Source organism: Medicago sativa, chromosome 1 (assembly GCF_051527215.1).
Source record: "Medicago sativa cultivar Bolivia chromosome 1, Bolivia_mono, whole genome shotgun sequence".
Classification (NCBI taxonomy): Eukaryota; Viridiplantae; Streptophyta; class Magnoliopsida; order Fabales; family Fabaceae; genus Medicago; species Medicago sativa.
This window is the reverse complement of record NC_140749.1, coordinates 68,844,454-68,857,003: the sequence shown is the minus strand read 5'-3', so window position 1 is coordinate 68,857,003 and position 12,550 is coordinate 68,844,454. Positions and strand designations below refer to the sequence as shown.

General features: G+C 32.5%; 1 protein-coding gene across 2 annotated transcripts; it reads left to right on the top strand.

Annotated features, from left to right (window-relative positions):
• The first annotated feature begins 5,145 nt into the window (after positions 1–5,145).
• On the top strand, positions 5,146–12,203 carry LOC146956759 (uncharacterized). 2 transcript variants are annotated; one of them, XM_085731299.1, is made up of 14 exons: positions 5,146–5,309; positions 6,269–6,614; positions 6,951–7,125; positions 7,448–7,531; positions 7,623–7,864; positions 7,987–8,206; positions 8,463–8,542; positions 8,662–8,746; positions 9,220–9,351; positions 9,442–9,555; positions 9,654–9,701; positions 10,529–10,613; positions 11,300–11,356; positions 11,728–12,203. In XM_085731299.1, exons 2-14 carry the CDS (start codon positions 6,400–6,402, stop codon positions 11,781–11,783), a joined length of 1,593 nt encoding a protein of 530 aa, XP_085587425.1. In that variant the 5' UTR covers positions 5,146–5,309; positions 6,269–6,399; the 3' UTR covers positions 11,784–12,203. The 2 variants fall into 2 exon arrangements, with proteins under 2 accessions (XP_085587425.1, XP_085587418.1); XM_085731292.1 differs by having other exon boundaries at positions 6,266–6,614.
• Positions 12,204–12,550: the final 347 nt, after the last annotated feature.

Here is a 12,550-nt window from a genome sequence, read left to right as displayed (position 1 = left end):
AAAAAAAATAATCTAATTTGTGATCAAAATATAATGTGTAGAGTTTTCGTATAAATAATAATCTAATTTCGTTCTTATGAGTTTTGTTTACGGTTGATCGATTGAGTCTCATATTTCATTACATTCATCCTCAATAAACATAACCTTTAAGTATGGCTTATTGAGAGAGAAATCAACCAATTTTACATCTTAAACTGAATAATAAACATCTTTATTGAATTCTCACAACATTGTCTCATATTTTTCTTACGCTTCATTTTTTATAGGATACATATCACTGAAGTATCTTATAAATATATGCGTGTATCCGTGAAGTATCTTATAAGTACCTGATAAAATATCTTTTAAAAATTAAAACAATTGATTCTGATATTTCATAGATACGAATTTGCGGAGTATCGTCATCTGATACAAATTCATACGGATATGTCACCATGTTTAGAATGTCTGGGCTTCATAGGCACTAATTATACGAGATTTTTGTGGCTTTGTGGGAGAGTTAAAGAGTGAGGTTATATGAGTGATTTTGGGTTTTAACAAATTAGCGGTTAACATATTAATATTAATATTTTGGTTGTTTCAAAAATCAAATATATTACGATTGTTTTGTTGATTTTCATTGACTAAAATTTGTTGGATTGCAAAATATAGGTGGAGAAAAAACATAACCGGTGTCTAAGACCTTAGTAATCTTTAATAAATGAAGTATCATATGAGTATCCGATAAAATATTTTTAAAAAGATAAAAAAAAAATTGATATTTCGTAGGTGCTTATCCACATAGTATTGGTATCCGATATGAATACGTCACCATATTTGAAATATGCAGGCTTCATATGCGTTAATTATACGAGATTTGTGTGGCTTGGTGGAGAATTAAAGAGTGAGGTTATATGAATGATTTTGGGTTCGAACAAATTAACAGTTAACTCATTAATATTTTGGTTGTTCCAAAAATCAAATATATAAGATTTTTTTTGTTGATTTTCATTTTATTTTTTTTGCCATTGGGGTTTGAACCCCGGACCTTACATATACTATGTATTATCCTTACCAACTAAGATAAGCTCACGAGGACTATTGATTTTCATTGACTAAAATTTGTTGGATTGCAAAATATAGGTGGAGAAAAAACATAACCGGTGTCTAAGACCTTAGTAATCTTTAATAAATGAAGTATCATATGAGTATCCGATAAAATATTTTTAAAAAGATAAAAAAAAATTTATATTTCGTAGGTGCATCCACATAGTATTGGTATCCGATATGAATATGTCACCATATTTGAAATATGCAGGCTTCATATGCATTAATTATACGAGATTTGTGTGGCTTGGTGGAGAATTAAAGAGTGAGGTTATATGAATGATTTTGGGTTCGAACAAATTAACAGTTAACTCATTAATATTTTGGTTGTTCCAAAAATCAAATATATAAGATTTTTTTGTTGATTTTCATTTTATTTTTTTTGTCGTTGGGGTTTGAACCCCGGACCTTACATATATTATGTATTATCCTTACCAACTAAGATAAGCTCACGAGGATTATTGATTTTCATTTACTAAAATTTGTTGCATTGCAAAATATATACGGAGAAAAGGTGGGGTTTAGCATGGGAAAGGGTAATTGTTTCCCACCATGGGAAAGTTGATTCCAGCCATTGGATTAAATCTGGCACACACTATTATCATACACTCTCATCACTATATTGTTTTCTTTCCATACAGTCTTTCTCCACAACCATTCTTCTCTCCCCACTCGCTGTCACTCTCGTTTCTTAAGGAATTCTACGATTCTTGTGGTGAACCACTTGAATATGTCATGCCTTTAATATGGAACAAGTTACTGTTTCTGCAAACTATGAAGTATGAACTGAGGGGAAATACTTAGGAGCTTAGCAGACTTAATATTTGGAAGAAAATCAACGTTTTTTTTCTCTCAAAATTAAAAAAACTACCACATTCATCATCAATGCTTTTTATTTTATTTTATTCTAAAAAAAGACCAACAAATTTGTCCTTTCATGAAATTCCAGATCTGAGTTTGTTATGTTCTTGGTGTGGTTGAGCTATTGATGCGTTGATTATAATGTCTCTATTTATTTAGTATGTTTGAAGATTAGATCTGAACAAGTGATTATGATTTATGGTAGCTGAAGCTCCTAGGCAATGGGTGCCTATTAGAGTGTTTTTTGGAGTAAAATGAGCCTTGGCTTGAGTTTGGTGGTGGTGGTGAAAAGGAGGGTGGTGGTGGTGAGGTTGAAGACAAAGATAAAAAATATACAGTGTGGACTGCCTATATTATGATCAGTGTACCTCTTTAATCTAGTGGTAATAAATCAACTTTCCCATGGTGGGAAACAATTACCCTTTCCCATGCTAAATGCCACCCGGAGAAAAAACATAATCAGGATCTAAGACCTTAGTAATCATTAATAAGTGGACAAGTGTTAGAAACAATCATTTTAATACTTTCTTTTTTAGTCTTGTAAGTACACAATCACAACATCAGCCATCATGAATGCTTCCTTACTATTATTTGTTACAAGATAACAATATATTTATAGTGCCTATGAATCTGGTAATAGGGCTTGGTCTATCGAGAGAGTTTAAAAGGTCTTGTGGAGTTGGAAAGACCCTTATAGAATTCAAATTTTTATGTGAATGGCGGCTCATGAGCGGCTTCTCATTAATTATTGTAGGAGCATATTAAATGGGGTGTCAGAATTTCCGCCTCATGCTATGGATGGGATAGAGAATATGAAACAATTGTTCATTTTTTGCGGGATTGCCCCATAACAAAATTCAACAAGCTTGAGTCTGGCCTATGGCCTATCATAGGCCGTTTTTCTTGGCCTGACCTGAAAAAGCCTGAAAGCTTACTTGCAGGCCTATTTTACATTAAGGTCATCAAATAGTTCATTTGACCTCCTAAATAGGCTAAACAGACTTTAAAGCCTATTTAAAAGCCTATTTCACTACAAGCAAATTTTAACAACATTAAAGCCTACTTAAAAGCATGTAACGACAAAGCCTATTATGGGACTGATAGATAGAGAAAAATGTGTTTATATTTTTAATGTATGCAATTATTTAAATATAAAAAAAAACACTTTAATAAATAGGTATTAATAGGCCGGCCTAGCAGGCTTAATAGGCTTCTCTGGAAGCCTAAGCCTGACCTATTTAACTAATCAGACTTTTTAAAAAGCATGGGCCTATCTACTAAACAGACCAGGCCAGGCCAAAGCAGGCCAGACCGTAGGCCCCTGTAGGCCGGCATGGCTTATTCCCAACCCTAGTATTCATAATAAAGAATGGAGAATATTTTTTTTTTTTGGTTTGCAGGCACATGTAGATGTGGAGGTAAAACTATTTTTGAGGATGATTTTCAGCGTCTCACTGACCCAACTTATGCTATTCTCAAAATAGTTAAAGACATAGACAACTACACCAACCATCCTTTTAAAACTCACTAGTACGACACTATTTTCATTGGCTGGAAAAGACCTCGGGAGAGGTGTGTTAAGCTTAATTATGACGAAGCATACAACGATTCTTTGGGTCTAGCTGGTTATGGTGGTCTATTTCGGAACTCAAATGGTAGATGGCTTAAACGGTACTCTCGTAAAAGTGAAAGATGTGATGTGTTTTTTGCTGAAATTTGGGAATATATGCTTGGGAATGCAACTTGCTTCGAGATAGGGTTTACACTACTTTCAAGTTGAAAGCAACTAAAAAAACTATGGTTGACATGATCACAGGGAAAGTCAAGATCAATGGTGTCTACCCACCTTACTGTGTCGTATTCAAGAGCTCTTAAAGTTTAATTGACAGGTACATTTCAATCATATCTGGTTAGAAAGAAATACGAGTGTTGGGTGTCAGCCCTCTGTTATTAAAAAAAAACAATATATTTATAATTGATGTTCTTTAAGAAAATCATTTTGACTTGAAATCACCCCTCTTCATCTTTTTCTCTATATTTCAATCTAAATAAGTGATTTTCACATAGATCTAGGTTTTTTCTTTGTGACTTCATCATCTAAGTGTGGTGGTTTGTTGTTCGTCGTCTTGTGCGGCGCTGTTTGATTTCCTGTCTTCTTGCGGTGTTCATTTAATTCATCTTGAAAGATCGATTATTCAATCAAAGATTTGGGCGTCAACGTTGCAAATCCGGAGGCCATGGATATTCCGGGCACTTTAATTTTATCATATATTTTTGTATGCATTATGCCATTGTATGCTATTAACTTGGATGCTGTGAGTTTGTTCGCAGATTCATCCTTTACGTTTTTAGCGATGTTGAATGATGTAATCTCTCAATTTGAATAAATGAATATCATTTTGTTTTTGTAAAAAAAAAGGTGAAGCTGTTGTTAGAAAACAAATATTACATCATTAATTTTTTTTTTTTTGCAATTTTTTTTCAATATTTCTTGACGAAAAATACTAATTTTTCAACTAAGACATTCTAGTTTTGTATTTTTAATACTGACATTAATATATATAAAAACTTTGTATTAAAAGTAAACTTTAATTCATTATTTCCCAAGAAAACCATTTGAGCAGGAATTACATGAGGAATAAAAAATATATTTTAGAAAAATACATTACGTGCTATGTAAATCTTGTTAAGAACCAAATGATTAGGTGACTTAAATGATTAATGAACTCTTGTTAAAATGAATCGTTTGGAAGAATCCAAGTTCGATTTTTAACAAAAATAATTATTTGTTAAAATTTACTTATTTTTCGGTCGAACCCTAAGAATTAGTGGATTAAGAAAAAAGGAAAAAAAGTAGCCATGCCTATCTTTTTTTTTTTATTGAAGAATGCCTATCTTGTTTTAATATCTAAATCTAAATGGGTTTGTTTCTATGCAAATCTAATCTAATTTAATTTGATTTGATAAGAAGAAAGAAATGGATAATTGGATTTGATGACAACAAACAAAGAAAGTATAGGAGAGGTTTTATTAGGTAAAATAAAAAAGGAAAGAACATGAAATACTTTCCAACTTTGTTATCAAAAATAAAAAAATATTAATGATAAAAAAAAATTAAAAATACTTTTTTAGCAAATAAATAAAATAAAATAATTTCCAACTATGAAAAAGAAAAAAGAAAAAAGAAAAAAGAAGAGTAAACTGAATGATGAAAGTGGTCCTCTCTCTCTTCTCTTCTTCCTCCTCCTTTCTTCACACCGTTAATTCCGGGACCTTTACCTTCTCTCTCTAAATCCACTTTCTCTCTCTATTACTCACTCATTTCACTCTCAATTTCAGATTTTGATTCTGATTCTGATTCTGTAAGACCCTTTTGCTATTTCAATTCAATTTTCAACTTTGTTTACTTCTGCAACTGTTCTTTGATTGAATTTGAGTTTGATTTCATGTGGGTGTTTTAAAGTTTCAATTTTTTGTCTTTTGGGTTTGTGTTGATTTGAATAGTTTGTGATTGTTGAAGTAAAAATTGATTCTTTTGTTTTTTGATTGATGGTGTTATTGGATCACTGTGATTGTGATTGTTCAAGGTTGTGATTTGATATTGTTTTTGTTTACCCTTTTGACTGGTTTGACTTGTAGTGTGTGAAATTGAGTTACTTGATGTGTATATTGGGGATCGCTGTTTGAACTGAAGATGGGTGCTGATTGAGTAATTTTGATTGATCAAGCTTTGAATTCTATGGTTTTTGTGTTGTTTTAGGCTTTTGGGAAATCTGAAAGTTTATATTAGGTTTAATTGTGCTACTAGATTGTTTTGATTTTGACTTGGACTGAAATTGATTAATTTGTTTACAGCAGTTTTTTAAATTTTGCAAATTTGATCAAGATTTTTGAAGTCTGATTTTTCTGTATAATTTGGATCACTAGATCCTAGGGAGTGGTTTCAATTTTATGAGCTTTATTTGGAGATTATTTCGCTTTTCGTTACGGTCTTATGGTTAGCTTTAATTACATTCTTTGTGCTGCTTTTGCTTACTTGCTCTACTTTTGCTTACTTGCTCTAACAATTTTTCTTGTTAAAATTTGGTTATTTATGATTACCCTCTTCATTGTGATGTATTCTTTATTTTAAAATGAGTTCTTAAAACTGTTTTTGTTTATTTTCATTTGTAAGGATCCACATTTTACTTCAATTTAACGACTCTTAGAGTTTCTTAAACTCCATCTGCTTGTTGAAGTTTTGCTTCTGATCAGCTGAATAACCTTGTTCATGCTTAAGTTTACTGATCCATTACCATTTTATTTTCTGTTTGGACAGAAGTAAGTGTGTGGTGCAAAATGGCTTCGTGATTTCTTTGCTGGCGAAATGAGATTTTTGGTTAACAAAACTTCTAATATTAAGTAGTCGGTGAAATAGCGTATGTAACACAGCGGGATTAAGCTCTTTATAAAATGGATAGTTGCTGGTTCCATAAGTTCAAGTCAAAGGACAAAATGAATTCTTCAAAAAACAAGGAAACTGCAGGCGTTGCAAAAGAAAGGTCAAAGCCCCCAACAAATGAAGAAGCTCCTTCAAATGTCACCAAACAGAAGGTTGAAGCTGCAAAGCAGTACATTGAAAACCATTATAAGAAGCAGATGAAGAACTTGCAGGATAGAAAAGAACGGTATGTTCTCTCAACTTAAGTTTTGGATCATTATGACATTGAATCCGTTAATGGTAATTTTTGTAGCATGTAAAATAGTTGCTTTAACAACCTGTAGTCTTCTCTAAGGAAATATAAATTAGAATGTTCTTTAATGTCCTTGCTCACTGCTGCCACAGACCAAAAAGGTAGCAACTAGTTGGTATTCTTTGACATTGAAATATAATTTTGCTCGATGTTCTTGACATATTATATGATGCAATGTCTGTGATGTGCTGTTATGGAGTTAGTTCAAATAAGACCTACAAATGGAAATTGTTGTAAGCTCTTAGTAATGCTAGACACATTTTCTTGCAGCCGTAATATGCTAGAAAAAAAGCTGGCTGATTCTGAAGTCTCTGAGGAAGAGCAGAACAACCTGCTTAAGTATTTTGAGAAAAAGGAGAGGGAATACATGCGACTTCAGAGGCATAAGATGGGGGCTGATGATTTTGAGCTCCTGACTATGATAGGGAAGGGCGCATTTGGCGAGGTATAGCCTATCTTTATTTTTCATTAAAGTAAAACCATGTTTCTGTTGTTTTCCATATGTTACTTTGACTTTGTTAAAATATTTGAAAAATATCTTGTTCTCGTCAAATCATTATTTATCATAAAATATGTTTTTGTCTTAGGTTATCTCTCTCTTTCTTTTTTCTTCAATTTTTTCTTATTTACTAAAATAAATATGGATTAGTGGTTGGTTTGTCTTATGTAATATCAATAAATTTTTATTTTAGTTTTTTTTGGTAGTGTTAAATTTTTTATTTTTTTATTTTTTAGTTACTATAGTTTTATAATTTTTTTGGGTATAGGTCAGGATCTGCCGAGAGAAGGCAACTGGTAATGTATATGCTATGAAGAAGCTTAAAAAATCAGAGATGCTTCGCCGAGGCCAGGTACTGAAAGCATCAGGGCTTCCTCAGATTGTTGATGTGAATTGTCTGCGTCTTGTTATAGTCATTGCTTACTTTTGTATTCCTTGTTTAGGTTGAACATGTAAAAGCAGAGCGGAACCTACTTGCAGAAGTTGACAGCAATTACATTGTAAAGCTTTACTGTTCCTTTCAAGACGAACATTATTTATATCTTATAATGGAGTATCTTCCTGGTGGCGATATGATGACATTGCTCATGCGGAAGGATATACTGACTGATTATGAGGCCAAGTTCTATGTTGGGGAGACTATCCTAGCAATAGAATCGATTCATAAACATAATTATGTTCACAGGTATGCTCAAGCAGTAAATCGTAATATTACATCGTGGAAATTTTGTTATACTAATCTTACAGTAGTCTTATTTTCACGTGCATTAAAAAATATATGATGTTCTGATTTGATATGCTTTTCAGAGATATCAAGCCTGATAACTTGCTGCTAGATAGAAACGGTCACATGAAATTATCAGATTTTGGATTATGTAAACCACTAGACTGCAGTAATCTTCAGGAAAAGGACTTCTCTACAGGAATCAACAGAAGTGGAGCCCTTCAGAGCAATGGACAACCTGCGGCTCCTAAAAGGACTCAGCAGGAGCAACTGCAGCATTGGCAGAAAAATAGGCGAATGCTTGTAAGTCACATCAAATTTACATAAGTAGGCATTACTGCTTTCTTATGATTTTTCAGGTTAACAGTTTTTATATTCCTTCCCCTATTAACTAACAAACTGTGCTTATTCATATTGTTCTTCATTGTGCTTATAAATCTGGTGACCTTCTGTTCTGACTTCCTGTTGTTTTTCCCAAAAAAAAAAAAAAAATCCCATGATCCAATTGTGACTTAAGACTTGCAGCATTTGAAACTTTTCTTTCATTGCAACACTGCAGGCCTATTCTACAGTAGGAACACCTGACTATATTGCCCCTGAAGTTCTACTGAAAAAAGGATATGGCCTGGAATGTGATTGGTATATTATATAACATGTTTTTCCAGTTTTCCTTTTCAAAATTACTTTCAAGTTTTCATGGTTTTATAAGCTTCATATTTTTTCTATAAATTCTGATGAGATTGTTCTAATGTTTCCAGGTGGTCTTTGGGAGCTATAATGTATGAAATGTTAGTGGGGTATCCACCCTTTTATTCAGATGAACCAATGTTGACTTGTAGAAAGGTAATGCCTGTATCAACTGTTGATGAATTACGATGTGTGGGTTAAGGTTTAGCACATATGTAGGAGTAGGTCTATGTTCAATTGTTCCTAAAATTTTGGCAGGCTTCTGTGCTTAAAGAAAATTTATATTTCTATATTAAATGCAACCTAAATAGGAATGACCTTATCATTGATACTAGCCTTAAAAGTAAATTATTGGCTTTGTTTGAAAAAATGAAGCTTATTCCCTATTTACAATTGATAATTGTATATTTCAATTTCTTTTATATGATATTCATTCCCCTCTTATAGTATGTTATTTCCAAAATATATTTGGACTTATTGACCAGTACTGATATTTTATAACTTATAGTTAGATGTCACATATTAGTGATTAACATTATAACAATGTGTCTATCTTCTTCCTTTTACCGTGTATGCTTTTTTTTTTAATCTTTATCATCATATTGTATGTCCTACCCTCAAATTTGCAGATAGTAAATTGGAGAACATATTTGAAATTTCCAGAAGAAGCTAAACTATCACCGGAGGCAAAGGATCTTATTTGTAGACTTCTGTGTAATGTTGAAAAGAGGCTTGGAACCAAAGGGGCGGATGAAATAAAGGTGTTTTGATGTGTTCTTTTCTAAATTCTCTAATTTATTTTGGGTTACAGTTCAACATTAACAAAATAATTGGCTGGTCATTTTTTCTAGGCTCACCCATGGTTCAATGGTGTTGAATGGGATAAATTGTACCAAATGAGAGCTGCTTTTATTCCTGAAGTCAATGATGAATTAGATACTCAAAATTTTGAGAAATTTGACGAGGTATGTTATTTATGTTTTTTTTTTCAAGGATGTTTTTCCCCGGCTGTTCTTGTAATCCAGCATCACTCACTCTGTCTTGATTTCCTTATGATATGTAGGTGGACGGCCAATCTCAACCTTCTTCAAAATCAGGTCCATGGAGAAAGGTTTGTTTTTATTTGAATTCGTTGTGTAAGTGGTGTGTTGGTTTCTGTAATTTTATCTGTGTCATTGTTAGTTTACTAGGCATGATTTTTTACTAGGGACTTTCAGTAGCTCATTTCTTCTTCTCTGAAGCTTAACTGATATGTTGTGAAATTATTGGAATTTTTTATCAAAAGTAAAGCTTCTATCATATGCTCCGGTGTTTTTCTTTTCTTTTAAATCCTGTATAATGTCTATCTATCTAGTAATTTGTCTACCGCCTATCTGCATTAGTTTCTGTTTTTGGTGAAACAATAAATATCTTGGACCTGTAACATGGCGTGTGATAAGCATGAAGTAAAGTTCTTTGAAGTAGTTTGAGTAACTTTTGTTTAGTTAATTAAGGGCCTGTTTGGATTTCAAATTTTTTAAGTCTTAATTTAAAAAACACAACCTTTCACCTTTTTTTCTGTTTTCAAAGTTTTGTACAGGAAACAGTGAAAACAAGGTGATCTTTTTGTAATTAAAATTGAAAACCGAAAACATTTTCGGATTCCAAATTTTAGGTTTTGAGTCTAATTCAACCCACAAAACTAGCTTGCAAGGTTAGGGTTGGCCGTTCTTTATAAACTATTTTCAAACTTTTATTCAATGTAGGGGTTATGCTTGCATTAGACTAGTTAGTTTGAAGATAATTGATTTGCTTTACATGGCACTAGAATTTTACACAACTCTCTGTAACGGTAACTCTGAATACAAATGTTTCTTTATTGAAATTCATGGATAGTGTTGATGAGGAACATACATTCTTTCAAGTCTGGATTTGTAACTTAGGCTTGTTTTGCTGCAGATGCTGTCATCTAAGGATGTTAACTTTGTTGGCTACACATACAAGAACTATGAAATTGTGAATGATGATCATCTACATGGAATGGGTTTGTACATCTTTAATTTTATGTATATATTTGTTGCCATTATTTTGTTGAACTTATTCATCTCCCTTCATCATTTTATCTGTAATTAAAAAGTTCCTCTCCAACATATTGTTTCTTATATTCAGTGATTCTTTTGCAAATTCCTAACATTCCCATGCAAGCCATTGGATAATACCTTAGTCTGACTAACTTATTTTGAACGGTCCAGATTGTGCACATACATACCTTGCATTATATGTGCAAAGTATCTTTGACCTTTTCATACTTAATCAGCTTATGGTTCCTACTATTTTAAGTTTAATAAACGCTTGCCAGCTTATTTGAACCCATTTTATTGATGTCTCAAATGCAACATGTCTTTGAAAAAAATAGTGTCTTTTCTTACTAGAATAGATGTATGTTATTCTACCGGTTGTTATTTTCTTGTTTAACTCATTTACACGCTACATATGAAATATTCATTATTGTATTTGGACACTAATATCTGTAGCTAATTTTTGACGTTGATGCATCAATTCACTTCAATAGACTGTGTTTTTGTTGAACCTTGCAATTATTGTAGTTATTTCATGCACTCTTTGTTTTATTGTTCCCATGGGGACCCCCAAATTTTATTTCTCTTTCCTAGTTGATTCATCATTGCAACATACCTCCATAAATAATTTGAGTGTGTTTTGTCTTATCAGCTGAATTGAAGAAGAAGAGCACAAAACCTAAACGGCCATCTATTAAGACCTTGTTTGGTAAGAAGAATATGCTCGTTGTTTTTCTTTTCTTTTTGAGTGTTTTTTCTTCGTACTGTAAAAGTAGCAATTGACTTATGGTTAGTGTTGTGGATTAAGCTAACGGTCTATGACTATTTGCCTCCGTCTCCTCCAGCCGAATCTCAACCATTGGATTAATCTAACAGTTGATGGTGTTGACCACCCACTCATCCGTTGAATCCAATGGCTAAAGTTTTCTTGAAGAGGCTGCAGAATCCAAACTCTTGAATCTTGATCTTACCACTCCTTGTAGAGACAACAATTACTTGACATTGATGAAAAAATTGATTGAAAACTTTTAACAATTTCCTGGTTTTAGTTTAATAAATTATGCTATTTACATGCCACAGATGATGATTCTGCTGTCCAAGGAAGCTACTCAACAGGAAGTTCCCAAGAAGTGTGAATATTTCACTTCACAGTGATAGAAAGTAGAAACCAAAAATACTTTACAAGTTTTATAGATGGATGAGTAAATGCAAAGTTAAATACTGATTGTTTTACTCTTTCTTACATTCTTTTGTTATTTATGGGAGGGGAAGCCTCTAAAACTTTGGTTTTGGGTTGAGTGGAGTATTTATCTGTGTAGAAAAATCTCTAGGTATATGTTTTTTTGTACATTTTTGGTGGGTGGTGTTTTCTTTTGTTAACCATTTTTCTAAGCTGCAATCTGATAAGTGTCTAAGTTATTATATCTTGTAATTAAGTCACTGCTTAAGTGCTGAAAAGAATGTGATATACATCACATTCTTTAACAGATTACTTAATCTGTAAGGTTGCTTTTTATTTCTTCCGTCAAAAAGAAAATGTTGTTTTTTATTTCTTATACGACTCCAAGAACTCCATTTTCTACAAGTCCAATCTTTAATCTCACTCTTTCTTCAATATAAGTATGCCATTTCTTTTCTTCATAAAAGATAAACATGTAGATTATTGGAGGCACACCTCGTGCACGGATGGAGAGAATCATAACATATTGCGGAATTTTAGACTAGAATTCAAGCTACAATCGGTGTGAGCGGAATGTCTAACTATCTATGTGTACGATATTAGTAAATAACTGAAAAACAATAATAATATGTGTGATTATTTGTCAAAAGAATCTTCGTGACTAAGGATTGAAATTCAATAACGCCATAGATTTCAATTATGTGAGTTGAGCTGTGAACTCTA

What these genes read in the sequence shown, in the direction of transcription:
- LOC146956759 (XM_085731299.1), top strand. Translation starts at nt 6,400, where the DNA reads ATGGATAGTTGCTGGTTCCATAAGTTCAAGTCAAAGGACAAAATGAAT. An exon ending in AGAAAAATAGGCGAATGCTT is followed by an intron (nt 8,207 to 8,462) that starts GTAAGTCACATC and finishes GCAACACTGCAG; the next exon opens with GCCTATTCTACAGTAGGAAC. An exon ending in ATTTTGAGAAATTTGACGAG is followed by an intron (nt 9,556 to 9,653) that starts GTATGTTATTTA and finishes TATGATATGTAG; the next exon opens with GTGGACGGCCAATCTCAACC.